This window comes from Physella acuta, unplaced genomic scaffold, assembly GCF_028476545.2.
Source record: "Physella acuta isolate Inbredline_101_S28 unplaced genomic scaffold, ASM2847654v3 ptg001148l, whole genome shotgun sequence".
Classification (NCBI taxonomy): Eukaryota; Metazoa; Mollusca; class Gastropoda; family Physidae; genus Physella; species Physella acuta.
The window spans coordinates 140,417-158,796 of NW_026732665.1; the positions used below are offsets into that span (position 1 = coordinate 140,417).

Sequence of the window (18,380 nt, forward strand, 5' to 3'; positions counted from 1 at the left end):
TCAGGCTTTGACTAACACCTACTCCAATATCATCTACATTGTTAAACTGATTAACTATGTAATGTAGGGCTCAAAAGGATCAATGAACTAACCTTACGCCAAACCAGTTTGAAATTTCGAGTTTTGTAACACTGTTACTAAGCTAGCAAAATGGAAATGTGCATAATCTATATCATCTACACAAACAGCCAACCACCTACCTAACTACCCACCCACACATCTACCCACATACCCACCTAACAACCTACCTACCCACCCACTTACCCATATATATATATATATATATATATATATATATATATATATATATATATATATATATATATATATATATATATGAGGTAATTAGATAGGTGGGTAGGCATGTAGGCAGGTAGGTAGGTAGGCAGGCAGGCGGGCAGGTTGGTAGGCAGGTAAGTAGGTAGGTAGGCAGGTAGGTAGGTAGGCAGGCAGTCAGGGAGGGAGGGAGGGTGGTGTTGGGAGGGAGGGAGGTAGGTAGGTAGGTAGGTAGTTGCGTCATAATGAAATAATGGTAAATAAATCGTTGTTATGATGTGTGTTTTATCAGGTATTTTGGTGCGAATGAATGTTGTTGCGAGAAATATGACGAATGCATGTTTAATGACGCGGATGAAAGAGAATAAAGTTTTGCCATAGGAGCGGGTAGTTATAGTATGCAAGCTAGGTAGTTCGGACTAGGGAGAATATGAGAGATACTTCGTGTAATGTCGATATCAAGGATAGTTTTATGTTTATTTATACAAGAATAGTAGTTGAATAATTATTGACCAAGAAAATAATAGGCATTGTGTAAAGCGATTATCGCCTGTAACGTGGTGAGGGGAATGCACATGGTAGTGGTACGCTTTAAATGGTAGTAGATCACGTGATCAAACACGACACTCTCACAGTAGCCCTAACAGTCATGTATAAATGTGTCATCTAGTCGATATAGGTATTTGTGCTAAATTTCTCTTTTGCACATTTTTCGTTTTTTTTTCTGGTTGCGCTTTTTTCTGTGTGCGCTTTTTTCCGTTAGCGCTTTTTTCTGTGTGCGCTTTTTTCTGTTTGCGCTTTTTTCTTTTTGCGCTTTTTTCCGTGTGCGCTTTTTTCCGTACGTGCTTATTTCCGTTGCGCATTCTGTTTTGCGCTTTTTTCCGTTGCGCTTCTTTCTGGGAACCCTGACAAGTATAGGGCTGGTAAGTAGGTCAATAAATAGATCTATGGCTCATGCAGGTTTTATTGAGCTGTAGAACTGGTTGGTGACCTACTTACCAGCCCTATAATAGCGATCGTCCAGACGTGTACATGTTTCATAACATACCTACAAGACATTTGAAACCTACCCCATACTCCACAGGACGTTACAGAACAAATATGTTCATAACCCCCCCCCCCCCCTCCTTGCCTCATCACGAACAAAATGTAAACTCAGTGCTTTGCAATTTATGTGACCATATAAATGAATTACAAGAATCACATTATTTTTTAGAAAATCGTCGTTTTTCATCCTAATTATCCAATGATTGTAGATTCATGGGCCTATAGCAGAATTTTCTTTTGGTTTTTTTTTTACAAATAAAAACAACAACTAAACTTACTGACAAGTGTTATACAACAGCAGTATTTTAACCATATTCCATATGACACAATATAACATGATGATAAATATAACCCCCTCCCACTTTCTCCTTTCATCAAATGTGCACGATCTGAACGCAGAATAAAATATTTTATTAAAATAAGACTGTTTTTTAATTATATTCATTATACAACTGTCTGTTGATTTAAGCAAAAGAAACAATAACGTACATTAATAATTGTAATGCATTCAATGATAAAAATAGATAATAATAAATGCAATCATTTGTAGTTTAGATATTAACGTCAATAAAACATTAAAATTTAATAACTATGAATATAAACATACTTAACTGTATATACAAACATTGTATTCAATAAAAAAACATTGCAACCATCCATTGTTTGCAGTTGTGTTATCATGTTATAGTGGTGCCTTGAATTCTATAGAACTGTTTTCATCGTTACTATGGACTTATAGTAACTACTTTTACAAATGCTGCCGAGTGTATGGTTTGTAAGACATGTTCTCTCTCGCTGTTATTCGATATCTCGCTAGCCAGGGAGAGGTGTGAATTTTCGAACTGAATTTTCTCTTGTGAAAATGGTTACCATTATTAACAAACAAAAAAAAAATGAGGTTATTTGTTTCTAGGTCTCGCCTCAAGATTTTAAAATACCAAGAGTGCATAAAAGAAAAAAGAATTGCGCAAGTGAACGGAAAAAAATATTTAAATAATAGTGCGGAAAACTAGTACTTCATTAATTCATATGCGTTTTTTTAGAAATCGGAAATAGCGTAAAGTTCTACTTCCGGTCAACGAAAATTACTCAAAATTTGAAAGAAAGCAGAGAATTAGATCTTTTACGTTTAAGTGAAATTTCGTTTCTCTATGTGAAACAGTACTCAAGTTATGTTTGCGTTTTTGTTTGTGGTTAGGGTTAATTAAAAAGGTAATATATATATTAAATCCGGGCTATGTAGGGTATATGCTGAACACAACACACAAGTCATGGGGGGGGGGGGGGGGGGCGGCGGTAGATGCATGGAAAAAATTCTGGTGCCTGGCCGGCTAGTTTATAATTATTTTTATATATATATATATATATATATATATATATATATATATATATATATATATATATATATATATATATATATATATATATATGTTAGGGGGATTTAGTTGTTCGAGAAAGAGGGGTCATCTGCGATCGCACTTCAGACACCAAACTGTAAGGGGAGGGTTGTTTTTGTTAACCGATTAAAAGAGAGACATGGTAAGATGGCATTGACCATTATTCTCCCAAATCCGTGCACCTTTGCGTGGTGACAAAGGAGTCTAATAGACCTGAGCAAAACTAATTAACATCTAAACAAATACAACATTAATTTTACACTAAAAATAAAACTTGGTAAACACTCAGTTAATGCATTTATTTAACTTCATCCTACTTCACAAAAAATGTATTTTACAAGCAAAAAACAAAAGGATACAAATAAGACCTGGCTAGTTTTCATAATTAAGGAAACATCCCTCAAATTCTTAATACATGTAAAAAAAAACTCGCTTACATTTTTAGATACAACCACAATTTTATCCTTTCAAGAATTTATACGAGTTCCTTACACGACCCAGCTCGTCACACACAAAAGGCAGGGTGATTCCCCAGCCACAAGGTCAACATATCCGTCCTCCAAAACAAACATCTGGCCCCAGAGCGAGACATTTGGCCACTGAATCGAGACATCAGGCAACGAGCATAATATCGGGCCACAAGAACGAGACATCAGGCCATGAGCATAATATCGGGCCACAAGAACGAGACATCAGGCCACGAGCATAATATCGGGCCACTGGAACGAGGCGTCGGGCCGCTGGTGTAAACACCAGGCCATATCAACAATAACTCAGCTGGGCCACTAAACCAGCCTCTGCGGCCATCATAAGGCCTAGACTGGTCTATAGCCTTAGCTTGGTGTGTAAGAGACAGAGGTCAGAACACAGTCCTCTTAAATAGGCTGAATCCAAACAAACTTTTTCCCATACTTTCAGACCACCTGTTTAAGCCGAACTGACCGTCGCGACCTTACGGTCGTAAATTTAAGCAGACGACCATTGGGGAGACAGGACATAAAATTGAACACAAAGCATGCACACACCTAGGGTCCGGTCACAGTCCACGACTGTGAACCTCGTAAATTATCCGTGACACCGTCACACCCTGCCAGAACCCAGCGCCGTGGGAACCGGGCGGCGTCTTGAGAGAAGGGGAGGACATTACCCCGATCCAGCTACGACCAACCACGAATATAACTACACACAAAAAAAGCAACCTGTGACAACTATTCAATAACCAGCCAACATTAGTATACCAGCCAACATATACACACACATATATATACATATATATATATATACACATATATATACATATATATATATATACACATATATATACATATATATATACACATATATATACATATATATATACACATATATATACATAAATATACATATTCCGTACATTTACACTTCTGTGCTCGCTTTTAAGCAACAGATATTTTCTGTTGTAAATTAAACATTATCAAAACTTTAAAATTGGTGAAATTTAGCTGTTAAGGGCTCGCTTTGTTTGTGAATTAATGTTGGTTCATGAAAAACAATTTCATTCGGGCATTTAAAAGAGTATATAGTGGTATTGGAGGTAGGACAAAATCGTTACTTTTATGCCAATAGTGGTCATGCCATTCATTGGTCTGGAGCCAATATGTCGGGAGTCATTTTGTCAAAAGCCAATATGTCGGGAGCCCAATTGTCGGGAGTCATTTTGTCAAAAGCCAATATGTCGGGAGCCCAATAGTCGGTAGCCAATATGTCGTGAGCCGATTTGTCGGAAGCCCATTTGTCTTGAGCACTTATATCGGGAGCCGCTTTATTTTAGAAACATATTTATGGCAATCATCACATTCGGAAAACCACGAATAAAACTACACAAAAAAACAAGCAACCTGTGACAACTATTCAATAACCAGCCAACATTAGGATACCAGCCAACATATATACACATATAGATGTAACTAGTGTAGTTACTAAAGACGATTGATAAGAACGCAATACAGTCTGTCAACTAAAGACATGACCAAGGCCAAACTGAACTGATGCAGGTGGTGTGACAGAAATAGAAACAAAAGTCTAATAATAACTAGTACAAGACGACTGCGTAGTTGGGAAGCGATATAAAATAGGACTGTACGACAGAAGTGCGGAGTTCATAGCTATGATGCAACGGATAGAACCGATTACGAATACAAGGCGACTGCGTAGTTGAGAAGCGATATAAAATAGGACTGCACGACAGAAGAGGGGCAGACCGAAGTAGATGCGTGTTTTAATTTGTGAGAATAAGATTTGAAGACTGAACCTTGGACACGTGTATTCTGATGTGTGAGAACTAGTGAGGACAGTGGGGGTCAGTTGGTTCATTGTATTCTTGTGGAACATTGATGCATTGCTATGTGGAACATTTCCATTGATTCAATTAATAAAGAGATAAATGTAAACCTGCACTTCAGAGTATCTGTATTGTGATTAATGTTGTGTGCCGGTCAAAGATAGCACAAGGAAATACACTCTGTAACATTTGGCGCTGCGAGAAAAGGCACTCTGTAACATATATATATATATATACACATATATATATACTTAATATACATAAATCGTACATTTACACTTCTGTTCTCGCTTTTTAAGCAACAGATCTTTTCTGTTGTAAATTAAACATCAAAACTTTAGAATTGGTGAAATTTAGTTGTTAAGGGCTCGCTTTGTTTGTGAATTAATGTTGGTTCATGAAAAACAATTTCATTTGGGCATTTAAAAGAGTATATAGTGGTATTGGAGGTAGGACAAAATTGTTACTTTTATGCCAATAGTGGTCATGCCATTGATTGGTCTGGAGCCAATATGTCGCGAGTCATTTTGTCAAAAGCCAATATAACGTGAGCGGATTTGTCTTGAGCACTTATATCGGGAGCCAATATGTCGGGAGCCGCTTTATTTTAGAAACATATTTATGGCAATCATCACATTCATCTGGCTTATCTCCAGTATGAACTGTTTTATTTTTTCTAGAAACATATTTATGGCAATAATCACATTCAAATGGTTTATATTCTGAATGAACTTGTTTGTGTGTATATAAAATAGAACTATATGAAAACTTTTTATGACAAACATCACTTTCAAATGGTTTATTTTCTGAATGAACTCTTTTGTGTCTATATAAACTAGAACTCTGAGAAAACTTTTTATGACAAACATCACATTCAAATTGTTTATCTTCTGAATGAACTTGTTTGTGTGCATATAAATTAGCACTATATGAAAACTTTTTATGACAAACATCACATTCAAATGGTTTATTTTCTGAATAAACTCTTTTGTGTCTATATAAACTAAAACTCTGAGAAAACTTTTTTTGACAAACATCACATTCAAATGGTTCTCCTGAATGAACTCTTTTGTATGCATATAAATAACAACTCTGAGAAAACTTTTTATGACAAACATCACATTCAAATGGTTATCTCCTGAATGAACTCTTTTGTGTGCATATAAATAACAACTATAAGAAAACTTTTTATGACAAACATCACATTCATGAGGCTTATCTCCTGAATGAACTTCTTTTTTGTGTTTCTCTAAACCAGAATTCCTGAAAACCTTTTGTGACAAACATCACATTCATAATGTTAAACTAGTAAATGTATTTTTTTGTGGCTGCTTAGAGCAGAACTATTAGAAAACTTTTTATGACAATAATCACAAATATATATATATATATATATATGTATATAGATATATGTATATATATATATACAATTATATCTATGCGTATATATACGTATAAATATATGTATATATATACGTATATATATATATATATATATATATATATATATATACGTATATACATACGCATATATATAAGTGTATATATATACATATATATCTATATACGTGTAAATATACACGTGTATATATATATATACATGTATATATATACATGTATATATATATATACATGTGTATATATATATACATACACGTGTATATATATATACATACACGTGTATATATATACATACACGTGTGTATATATATATACATACACATGTATATATATATATATATATATATATATATATATATATATATATATATATGCATACATGTGTATATATATATACATACACGTGTATATATATATACATACACGTGTATATATATATATGTGTATATATATATATACACGTGTATATATATATACACGTGTATATATATATATATACACGTGTATATATATATACACGTGTATATATATATATATATATATATATATATATATATATATATATATATATATATATATATATACACGTGTATATATATATACACGTGTATATATATATACACACGTGTATATATATATACACACGTGTATATATATATATACATGTGTATATATATATACACGTGTATATATATACACATGTGTATATATATATATATATATATATATATATATATATATATATATATATATATATATATATATATACACGTGTATATATATATATATACACGTGTATATATATATACGTGTATATATACGTGTATATATATACACATATATATATATACATATATGTATATATATACAAATATATATAAATATACACATATATATATATACATATATAAATATACATATATCTATACGAATACATATATCTATACACATATATCTATATGAATACATATATCTATACGAATACATATATCTATACGAATACATATATATATACGAATACATATATCTATACACACATATATATCTATACACACATATATATCTATACACACATATATATCTATACACACATATATATCTATACACACATATATACACACACATATATACACCCATATATAAACACATATATATACACATATATACACACATATATATACACCCATATATAAACACATATATATACACCCATATATAAACACATATATATACACATATATACACATATAAATATATACATATATATATACATATATATACATATATATATATATATATACATATATATATACATATATAAATATATATATGTTTAAGTATATATAGGCATTATACTATATACAGGCTATATATTATTTTTTATATAGTGGGCTATATGGGGCAACTATGTTTTTTTTTACAATAATGGGTCCGCGTGCGGCGTCAAAGCGGCCAATGACAAAACGGCCCCTGGCAAATTGGCCCCGTCAAAAGGGCCAGCGACATAAGGACCCTGTCATATAGGCTCCCATCATTTAGGCTACCGTTATATAGGCTCCCGACAAAAGGGCTCCAGTCAATAAGGCTCCTAACAAATAGGCCCCCGTCATTACGGCTCCCGACAATTAGGCTCCCGCCATTTAGTTTCTCCAAAAAATGGCCCCAGTCATTATGACTCCCGACAAATAGGCTAGCGTCATTTTGGCTCACGACAAAAAGGCTCCTGTCAATTTGGCTCCAGACAAAAGGACTACTGACAATACCGTTTCTGTAGAGACTAAGTCTCCCGGCAAAGCGGTCTCATTGAATATGACAAATGCCAGTGGGACCCCTTCATCAATATTCTTTAGAGTTAGTTTATCTAACACTTTTATGTAACACAACGTATGCATCTCTTGTTCGGCAGGCCTTATTTTTATATTAGTTTATCTATTATAAAATATAGAATGTTTTAATTTAAGGGTCATCTATCTATGACATCCATAATTGAGTCGGTTATAGGCTGTTCCAACTCAGTGTGTGGGGAGAAGGGTCCACGCTGTACCTTTCTACCAGTATGCTTGTAGGTTATCAAAACAAAATGCTGTTATCATGTAAACATCATGTATATCATACATTTACACTTCTGTGCTCGCTTTTAAGCAACAGATCTTTTCTGTTGTAAATTAAACATTATCAAAACTTTAGAATTGGTGAAATTTAGCTGTTAAGGGCTCGCTTTGTTGGTTCATGAAAAACAATTTCATTCGGGCATTTAAAAGAGTTTATAGTGGTATTAGAGGTATGACAAAATCGTTACTTTTATGCCAATAGTGGTCATGCAATTCATTGGTCTGGAGCCAATATGTCGGGAGTCATTTTGTCAAAAGCCAATATGTCGGAAGCCCAATTGCCGGGAGCCCTTATCTTGAGCCCTTATATCGGGAGCCAATATGTCGGGAGAGTCTTTATTTCAGAAAAATATTTCGGGCAATCATCACATTCATGTAGCTTATCTCCAGTATGATCTTTTCTATGTTTCCTTAAATAAGAACTAGATGAAAACTTTTTATGACAAACATCACATTCATGTGGTTGATCTCCAGTATGAACTTTTCTATGTTTCCTTAAATAAGAACTAGATGAAAACTTTTTATGACAAACATCACATTCAAATGGTTTATCTTCTGAATGAACTTTTTTGTGTGTATATAAACTAGAACTCTGAGAAAACTTTTTTTGACAAACATCACATTCATAAGGCTTAACTTCTAAATGAATTTTTGTGTGTCTGTTTAGAAGAGAACTGTCTGAAAACTTTTTATGACAAACATCACATTCATGTGGTTGATCTCTAGAATGAACATTTTTATGTTTGCTTAGAGTAGAACTCTGTGAAAACTTTTTAAGACAAACATCACATTCAAATGGTTTATCTCCTGAATGAACTCTTTTGTGTGTATATAAACTAGAACTATATGAAAACTTTTTATGACAAACATCACATTCAAATGGTTTATCTTCTGAATGAACTTGTTTGTGTGTATTTAAACTAGAACTCTGAGAAAACTTTTTATGACAAACATCACATTCAAATGGTTTATCTCCTGAATGAACTCTTTTGTGTGTATATAAATTATAACTCTTAAAAAACTTTTTATGACAAACATCACATTCATAAGGCTTAACTACTAAATGAATTTTTTTGTGTTCTGCTAAACCAGAATTCCTTGAAAACCTTTTGTGACAAACATTACATTCATAATGTCTAACTAGTAAATGAATTTTTTTGTGGCTGCTTAGAGCAGAACTATTAGAAAACTTTTTATGACAATCATCACATTCATATGGCTTATCCCCTGAATGAACTTCTTTATGTTTAATTAACCTAGAACTATCTGAAAACATTTTATGGCAAGCATCACATTCAAGTGGCCTCTCCCCTGCTTCAGCTTGGTTATTCAAGTTAGAACTTGGAAAAAACTGTTCATGACGATCATCAGAGAGATATGTTTTGTTTTCAGAGAGTTTTAGCTTTTCTTCAAGTCCATTTTGTTGTTTGTCCTCAGAATCTAAAAATTTTGTCCATAAATCTGGTTTTAAATCTTTGTTGGTTGCTAAAGTTTCTAATTCTGGTTTTATATCTTCGCTAGTTGATAAAGTTTCTAATTCTTGTTTTAGATCTTCACTAGTTGATGTATTTTCTAATTCTGGATTTATATCTTCAGTAGTTGATAAAATTTCTAATTCTGTGTTGGTTGATAAAGTTTCTAATTCTGGTTTTATATCTTCACTAGTTGATAAAATTGCTAATTCTGGATTTATATCTTCAGATCTTGTACATACTGCTGATACAGCAGGCTCCATATCTTTAAAAATTAAAAATCCTGTTGTTTTATCTTGAGAAGTTAGAAATGTCATATGGTGTTTTACATCATCTAAAGAGGAAAATGTTGTACATTCTGACTTTGTATCTGTTGAAGATGAAAAATCTGGCGTAACAACGGTTTTATCATCCTGTGAAGTTTTAAATGTCAAGTTTGGTTTGATATCACGGAAAGTTAAAAATGATAATTCTGTTTTTATGTCAGAAGAAGATGAAAATACTGTAGATAGAAGTGGCTTCACATCTTCAGAATTTGAAAATTCTTCAAACTCATCAGACTGTAAATCTAAATCACCAGTTGCCTCTCCCATGCTGCTTCTTATAAATGAACTGAGGATTAAATATTTAAATGTTAAAGTGGTGATTATACAGATCTAGTGACTATAGTCAAAACAACGTTTTTTCAATAAAACTTCTCAGAAGCATATTAAAATATCTTAGAAATGAATTTAGATAGCTTAAAGTTAATACAATCAATAAACAATTTTAAAAATAAAATAATTAATGTATTGTATATGCCTGAGGGTGGCGGATTATGGTAGAAAATAAAATCAAACTTAAAATTTTTTTTGTTTTATACAATATTTGTACAAAATTAACATGCCATGCTTTTTAAATTGACAGAAGGTAAGTATACCATGTTACAAAAACTGCAATCATAACAATTCATATTTTCACTTTAAAAAATGAAAAAAAAAAACAATCATCAATGAGGAAAGCACAACGCTTTATGTTTTTAAAATATGGGGCCACATGACAAATAATAAATCTGGCCAAATGATTGGCTTTGGGCGCAGCACACATCTAAACGCGCCTTGTTTTTCACAAGATTATAATTAATTGGCATTAATCGGGAGGGGGGGGGGGGGTATATGACTGGCATAGTGACCACACCTAAGGACATGAGAATTATTCCCAAACCGTTGTTTAATCATACACGGCATAACATTAGAATCATAGTTTAGAAGTTTATTTGATTGTAAGTTCATTTTAAAACTAGAATATACAAAGCTACTTTCACTAAAGTGTCACTTGCGAGATAAATAAAGAAATGAGGTCAAAAGTACACCTTACTATTCTTAATTAACAGACTAAGGTAATCTATGATTTTATGTACATAAAATCTGCAGAGGCTAGTAATGTTAAAAAGCCAGTAGTGATCTCCCCTAAGCTTTCTCGAATATTCTTATATAACACTACGGGGGATTGGCAACTCAGGATATACTATATATAGACATGATTTTTAAAACCATGTTTAAGTACTTAAACTTTTAAAAATAGAATAGAATCTTGTAGAAAAAAAGAATTGCACACCAAAGAAATGCGAAACAAAATATGTATAATAGTGCGGAATATTATTAGTACTTTATATATTCACAAGCATTTTTGAGAAATTGGAAATAGCGTCCATTACTACTTCTGGTCAACGGAAATTACTCTAAATTTGAAAGAAGGTGGAAAATTAGATCGTTTACTTACATATAAAATTTCATTTGGCTATCTAAAACAGAACTCAAGTTATAGGCTTTTGAAAAATTTAAAGTAGAATTAGTTCCACTTCAGGTTAATCAGAAATCGCTGAAAAGTTGATACAGAACTAGAAATTTGATATAATGCTTATATATGAAATTTTATCAACCTAGCTGTAACTGTACTCAAGTTATCGTGTTCACAGACACACATACACTGAAAGAATTGCAAAGCCCAGTTTTTCAGACTCCATTATGCATAAAACGTGTAGACAACAGGAATATGCAAGTGAAATAAAGATCAATTTAAAGAAAAAGAATTTATAATTAACTTAATTAAGCCCAATTAAGGTGTGTGGTGCAGTTCTACAATGATTGTCGCAAGTCACTTTTAATACTGCATATCTATGTTGCTATTGATGATATAAAGATAAAACTTAGCACATTGATGCTTAAGGATGTTGGAAATAGAAACTTACAAGTTTAATACATGCTAGAAGAAAAAGACAATCACATATAATGAAGTCAAACTAAGGGGGTGGGACTGAAATTTTGCATCAATAACACCTGGGTATTATACTCATACTGAAATATGATATGTTTAGGATTATGTTGAAGTATCTAATTATTAGTAGCATTAGTTGTAGGCTACTTTTAATAAGTAGCCAAGGATTGCTAATCAATAAATAGTGTAACAGAAACTAGACGAGATGTGTGGCAACCAAAGGATAGACAGCTGCCTTATTTGCTGATCTGAACCTACTAGATTCTATATAAAAAACATTACTGTTGTTTAGTTTGTTATTTTTAAGTAAAATTAAATCACATTGTTAAAAGTGTTACTGTTTCTGTTTTCTTTTTGACTTTTAAAAAAAAATGTATTACTGTTGCTTTAGACTTTAGATCACATGGTTAAAGTGTTAAATGTTCCTATTTTATCTTTGACTTTTTTTAAAAAAAAATTCCATTGCCTCTATACTGTAGAACTATATTTTAACTATTATTTCTAGACTATTTGATTTTTATTTTACTCATTGGTTAGGCTATAAATATAGACTACTAATAAAAAGTTTAAAATTTAAATGGAATTTGTTTAGACTGGAGAGCAATATTTATTTAGATCTATAGGAATCTAGGACCTATTTAAAATTTTAATTATTATTTACCCTATTGAGTCTATTAATGAATGGGACTATTAATTCCAATGCTTTAAATTTTATTTAATCCATAAAAAAGCTTTTTTATAAGCTTAGATCTTGCCAATTCAATAAACACTGTTAAATAGCAATAATGTGCGAATTTTTTATTTCATGCCTATGGGCCGTCATGAAAATCCTAACTCGGCCGCCATTATTAAAATTGCGTAGATCTATATCACTTCACGCAAGGGTAAAACCTTAGTTTAGCGTAGGAAATTATCGGGTAATGTTTGTTGAGTTTCGGTAACTAGAGTTACGGTAAACCATGGTTTATTTATTTGACCATTGAAATATAAATAAATTGAAAGTCGATTGTAGTAAATTAATGTTTTAATTTTTTTTTTAAAGTTTAATCGACAAAAGGAAACAAGAATAAATATAATAGTAGATTTAAAGTAGTAGATCTAAAAATAAAAAAAAACATAAATATAAATAATGGAGTAAATGTAATAATTTAATGTTTTTGGCTTGTAGTGGATTTGTGACTATTAATTAATTAGATCTAGCTAGATATCTAGCTGCTAGGCCAAGTAAAAAAAATCTAGATTACGAAAATAGTAAAAATGATTACAAAATGTAAAAATAATTACAAAAATAAATCTATGCAAATTTTAAACATTCTGTATAAAAATAAAAGATGACGCCAAATAAAGTATGGTTTACAGTACTTCCGGTGAATTCCGGAAGTGTGTAACAGACTTTGGCATTGTTTTACTGTTTTTTACTGCTATACGATTCCGGAATAATAACCGACGCTAAACTAAGGTTTTACCCACGCAAGGAGCAATATCTCATATATCAAAATGGTTTGGCATTAGGCTACTTATTTACTAGTTTCCTGTACTTATTCTCTTTTTTTAAAGCTGAAATTTAGTTCTGAAAGTAGCGGTTCGGTACTGCACGGTTTCGATCGATTTTCGCTATCATCGTTAGGTCGCTTTCAGTATCGAGTATTGTAAAATGACAGCTACTTCTATCAATGAAACATTTAAATGATAAAATTCAACGCATATGATAGTATCGAATATATTTAATTTTTCGATTCTGATGCCTAGAATTAGCATTCATTGGAACGGCGAATTTTTTCAAGTACGCTTGAAAAAGTCCGGATGTAGTTTGGATCACAAGATGGCAGCGAATCGGAAAGCCTACACATTACTAGCTACGTTGGAATTTACGACGCTAAACTAAGATTTTACCTTATATTCTACATATATTAGGGTTGTCGGTATCGGCCGAGATCGCGGTAAAAACATGACCCGAAATCGCCCATTACTTTCTGATACCGGGCACACGAGATTTGGTTTTGCATACTAATAAGTTTTTAATTTATGGTAATTAATTAAGTTTAAAAGGTCATTTCCTAATGTTAAATGAAAAGTAGAATGGTTTTCCCATTGTTTTGATGGCTTAGCGATCTGATTGCACGCTGTCTCTGCCTTGGTCTTCCCCCTGTATGAAGGCTAGTTTCAAATACGTTGGAATCACGATTTTTTAAAAGGTTATTCTAGATGAGTGAAGATTACTGAGCAGACATATCTTATATATGTGGAAATGATATTTGTTTTTGGATATTTTGACTCTGACATTAGATATACTCGTTTAGAGGTGGCCACTGTATGTAGGTCGCGTTGCCACCATTGTTATATTTTTTCATCCCGATCTTCCGGCCTTTAAGTTTGATCAACTAACAACAGCATTCTTATGAAATGTGCAAACAAATCTCCTAATTTTTTATTTCAAAATATATTTACATACCCATCTTTAATTTTTTCAGCTCTAGTTCTAGTTTTGCAGAATGTTTTTCCTAAAATCCAATTTTGTCAGACTAGACTGACAAGAGTCAGACCTAGATCTAGGTTACCTGTCTGTTGCTATACACTAGCATTGTGCTAACTGTAATTTTAAGTATTCAAGTTCTACTTACCCTTAGATATAGTTATATGCTGAAAATCAGAATCCATACACAATTCACACATAAAAACATTGATCTGATAACTTCATTTAAATTATTACAAAATGGCTTATATGGGCTCTACTTCACCTGCCCAAAATAACAAGGCAGTTATATACACATTACAGTGTTCAAGTCATTTAGATTTCTGACTATGTAGTTCTTACATTCACTGTATTTATATAAAATATTGTTTTAGAAACATTTTCATATTTGCGCAGCAGTTTTATAACAAAATGGCTTAAAGATGGACTCTACTTCACCTGCCCAAAATAATGAGGCAATTATAATATTATATGCACATAACAGTGTTCAAGTCATTTACTTTAGATTTCAAACTTTGTAGTTCTTTCATTTGCTGAATTTATATAAAATATGGCTTTAGAAACATTTTCATATTTGCGCAGCACACAGTTTTTTGGGGTTATGGGAGGAAGCCAACACAAAAATATAAGTTCTGTATTATTTTTATTCATTTCAACAGCATTTACAAGTTCTATATATCATTCTAGCTAAGCTCTGCAAATATGAACAAAATACAACTGCAATTAAAATAACTATGCTAAATTTATTCATAGCGAGGCTCACTAACTTGAAAGCGTCTCTGGTTGCTAACAACAACATGGCGTCCTACACCGGACGCTTAGTTTCGGACATTTTTCTTGTCTGCCCAAGTGACTTTCTAGGAATTCGTTTTTAAAATGTTTACCTCGTGAAAAATGGCGGTTTTTTCACATAATGTAAACAAACTATAAATGGCAGTGCTAAATATGCCAGAGAAACGCTATAAATTGCTTTGGATAATGAAGACCGAAGCTCAAAAAGTGGTGCCGACAAACATTCGTAGATCTTTTTAAATATTAGCTACTACGATGTAGATCGGAAACCGAAAGTACATCAATATTAGATTTAGCAGTCTGTGTAAAAATAAATCGAATATTACATGCGCTAATTTTTAAAAAAATTCTCCAAAACGGTCACCACCAAAAGTAAAAATTCCATAACCCACGTGACCGCTATTGGGCGGGAGACGTTTGCCTAGGTGGCTCTATCGACTCTTTACTACGTTTGTGTTGTTATTTATGTTGACAAGCGTTAAGTGAATATTTTCCAATTTTGATTTTTACATTGCTGGACAAATTAATTAAGTATTTCGATCTGAACATGGGAAGATAGGAATTAGTTGGTATTTCTGTAAAAGCCCGTAAACCGGTGATCTCGTGGTGAAACGCGATCTCGATACGTCTAGTAAAGTCTAGGTGCTAAATTATTTACTTGATTTTATTATTACTAATTACGACTTGATCGAATTATAGTTAATATTATTTTTTTCATTTGCTTTCATTTTTTATATAATTGATTATTATGATTTAGATCCAGAAGGACTAGGCTAATAAATTATAATAATCATATTAGAGGACAGCCTGCATAAACAAAAGTTGATCTAGATCTAGTTGACACAGTACTTGGACTTGCGCACACGCTCGCGTGACGAAAGAACGCAAGCGGGCTCGTGACGAATTTGCATAATTTTTCACTCACAAGTGATCAACGTTAATGTGATAGGCGTAGCCTAACAATCTTTAAATAGATCTAGACACCAGCTCTAGATACAAATTTAAGTATTAAAACTCCGCCTGGATATGTCTAGCTTCGGACGGGCGATGTTTCTCTCGTTGACAAAACAACGCGAGCGAGCCGTCACTACGCACAGCCTATACTATGAGTGGCGATGTTTGGAATGCATTTCTCGCTCACATGTGATGAAATTTAATGCAACGACAGTTTTAAAAATAAAAACAGATATTTTATTATGTCTATATAAACCTACTTTTTTTAAATATTTAAAACTCAGCCTGGACAAAGCTTCCATGCTGGATAAGGGAGGAGGGTTAGATTCCGCCGTTAACTCAATCTATTATTATTAGGCCTAATTGTCCTAATTAAACATTCCTATTTACACTGATTAATCAAGACTGAATAAAAGTGAAAATGAATACCTTTAAAAAGTTTAGATCTATATATTTTTAAACATTTATACGTGATTATTTTGGTTCATTCCTTTGGCGTTTACTAGAAATACAGTAAATAGATTACATAACCAAGTTACGAGTATCCTTTCGATTTCGTTTTATTGCAGCATACCTCCACTTCCCCCTCCCCACACATGATCCTTACGAACCTCCTTGGTCGTTTTCAGGTCAACTTTAGGAACCAGATCTTTGAATGGTTGTCATGGAAAAATCTTTCCCAGCTAAGCTGTATGGCACCAATAATTAAAATCATGTATTTTAGTTCAAAATGAGCTAAACTCATCAAATGTAGTGCCTGGTTAGTTAGAGAAATATCTCTAGCTTTTATTGGTATTGGTTAAAAAAATAAATAATTAAAATTAAGATTTAGTGAGCCTCGCTATTATTCAGGTATACCATGACTTGTCACAATTGGCCAATGCAAAAGTAAGGGGATTCCACCCCTCACAAAAAAATTCGCAAAAAAAAAACTATTTGAGCTAGACAAAAAATCTTTTTTGTTTTGTTTTCATTTTGTTCAGCTCTACAAGAATATGTAATTTTTATTTTTATATGATGATTAGTGCTTTTTTACCAAAATCCCTACATATATCTACCCTATAACAGAGTAGAAGTTAGATCTAGTTAGAAGTACTTAGAATTAGAAAAGTAGAAAACTAGAACTACTAGAAGTAGAAGAGTCGTCGTTGTGATGACTGAGTGATGTGCGTAAGCCGTCACTCAACAACAGTGACAACACCGGCTGACCGAGCCTCAGAAATGTAGGGAAGGCCCAATTATTTTTTATTGCTTATGTTGCCTATGATAGGCTATATTTATATAAAGAATTGTGACTACGTTCTTTTTTAGTGTCTTAACTTATACTGTAAATGTATATTTACCTGGAAAGGAATCTTTAAAAAGATACCAGTTAAAATATTTTCATCTTCCACGTCTATAACATCTGCCATTTTTGTTTGGGTAAATCTAAACTACGGAATTTTAGATTGTCTCCGCATAGTTTAGCTATGGTCTAAATACCGTACAAAATTTATTAGAGCTTGAAGGAAAAAAACTTACAAAAACCTTTTAGATAGAGAAAAAAAAGGATTTTGAAACAACGAAAGGCTGAAAGTTATGCCACGAACAATACAATATACAATAAAATACAAGCATCGGGTAGAAGGATAGTTAATTCTTAAGTTGGTCTAACTCATCTAATAAAACACAAACGATTGTAAAGTTGGTAAAAAATATTTACATGTGACAGAAACAGACAGGTAATGGACAGTAAAACCACAGAAATATAAGAAAAACACATTTTTCGACTTCAGCTACTGATTGTTTTATTAAACATACGTTTATTTTAGCTAGACCATTGACTCAGACATCGGGGATGAATTTCGCCCTTAAAATAACATTTTGATGTTTTTAAAATTA

General features: G+C 32.4%; 1 protein-coding gene across 1 annotated transcript; it reads right to left on the reverse strand.

The window, feature by feature from the left end:
• Window positions 1-8,511: 8,511 nt before the first annotated feature.
• LOC131956414 (zinc finger protein ZFP2-like) lies at window positions 8,512-17,962 on the reverse strand. Its single transcript, XM_059320836.1, has 2 exons — window positions 17,843-17,962; window positions 8,512-10,636 (listed from the first exon to the last, which is right to left on the reverse strand). Exon 2 carries the CDS (start codon window positions 10,615-10,617, stop codon window positions 8,857-8,859), a length of 1,761 nt encoding a protein of 586 aa, XP_059176819.1. The 5' UTR covers window positions 10,618-10,636; window positions 17,843-17,962; the 3' UTR covers window positions 8,512-8,856.
• Between the last annotated feature and the right edge of the window lie 418 nt (window positions 17,963-18,380).

Coding starts and splice junctions, on each gene's coding strand:
- LOC131956414 (XM_059320836.1), bottom strand. CDS start 10,617: ATGGGAGAGGCAACTGGTGATTTAGATTTACAGTCTGATGAGTTTGAA.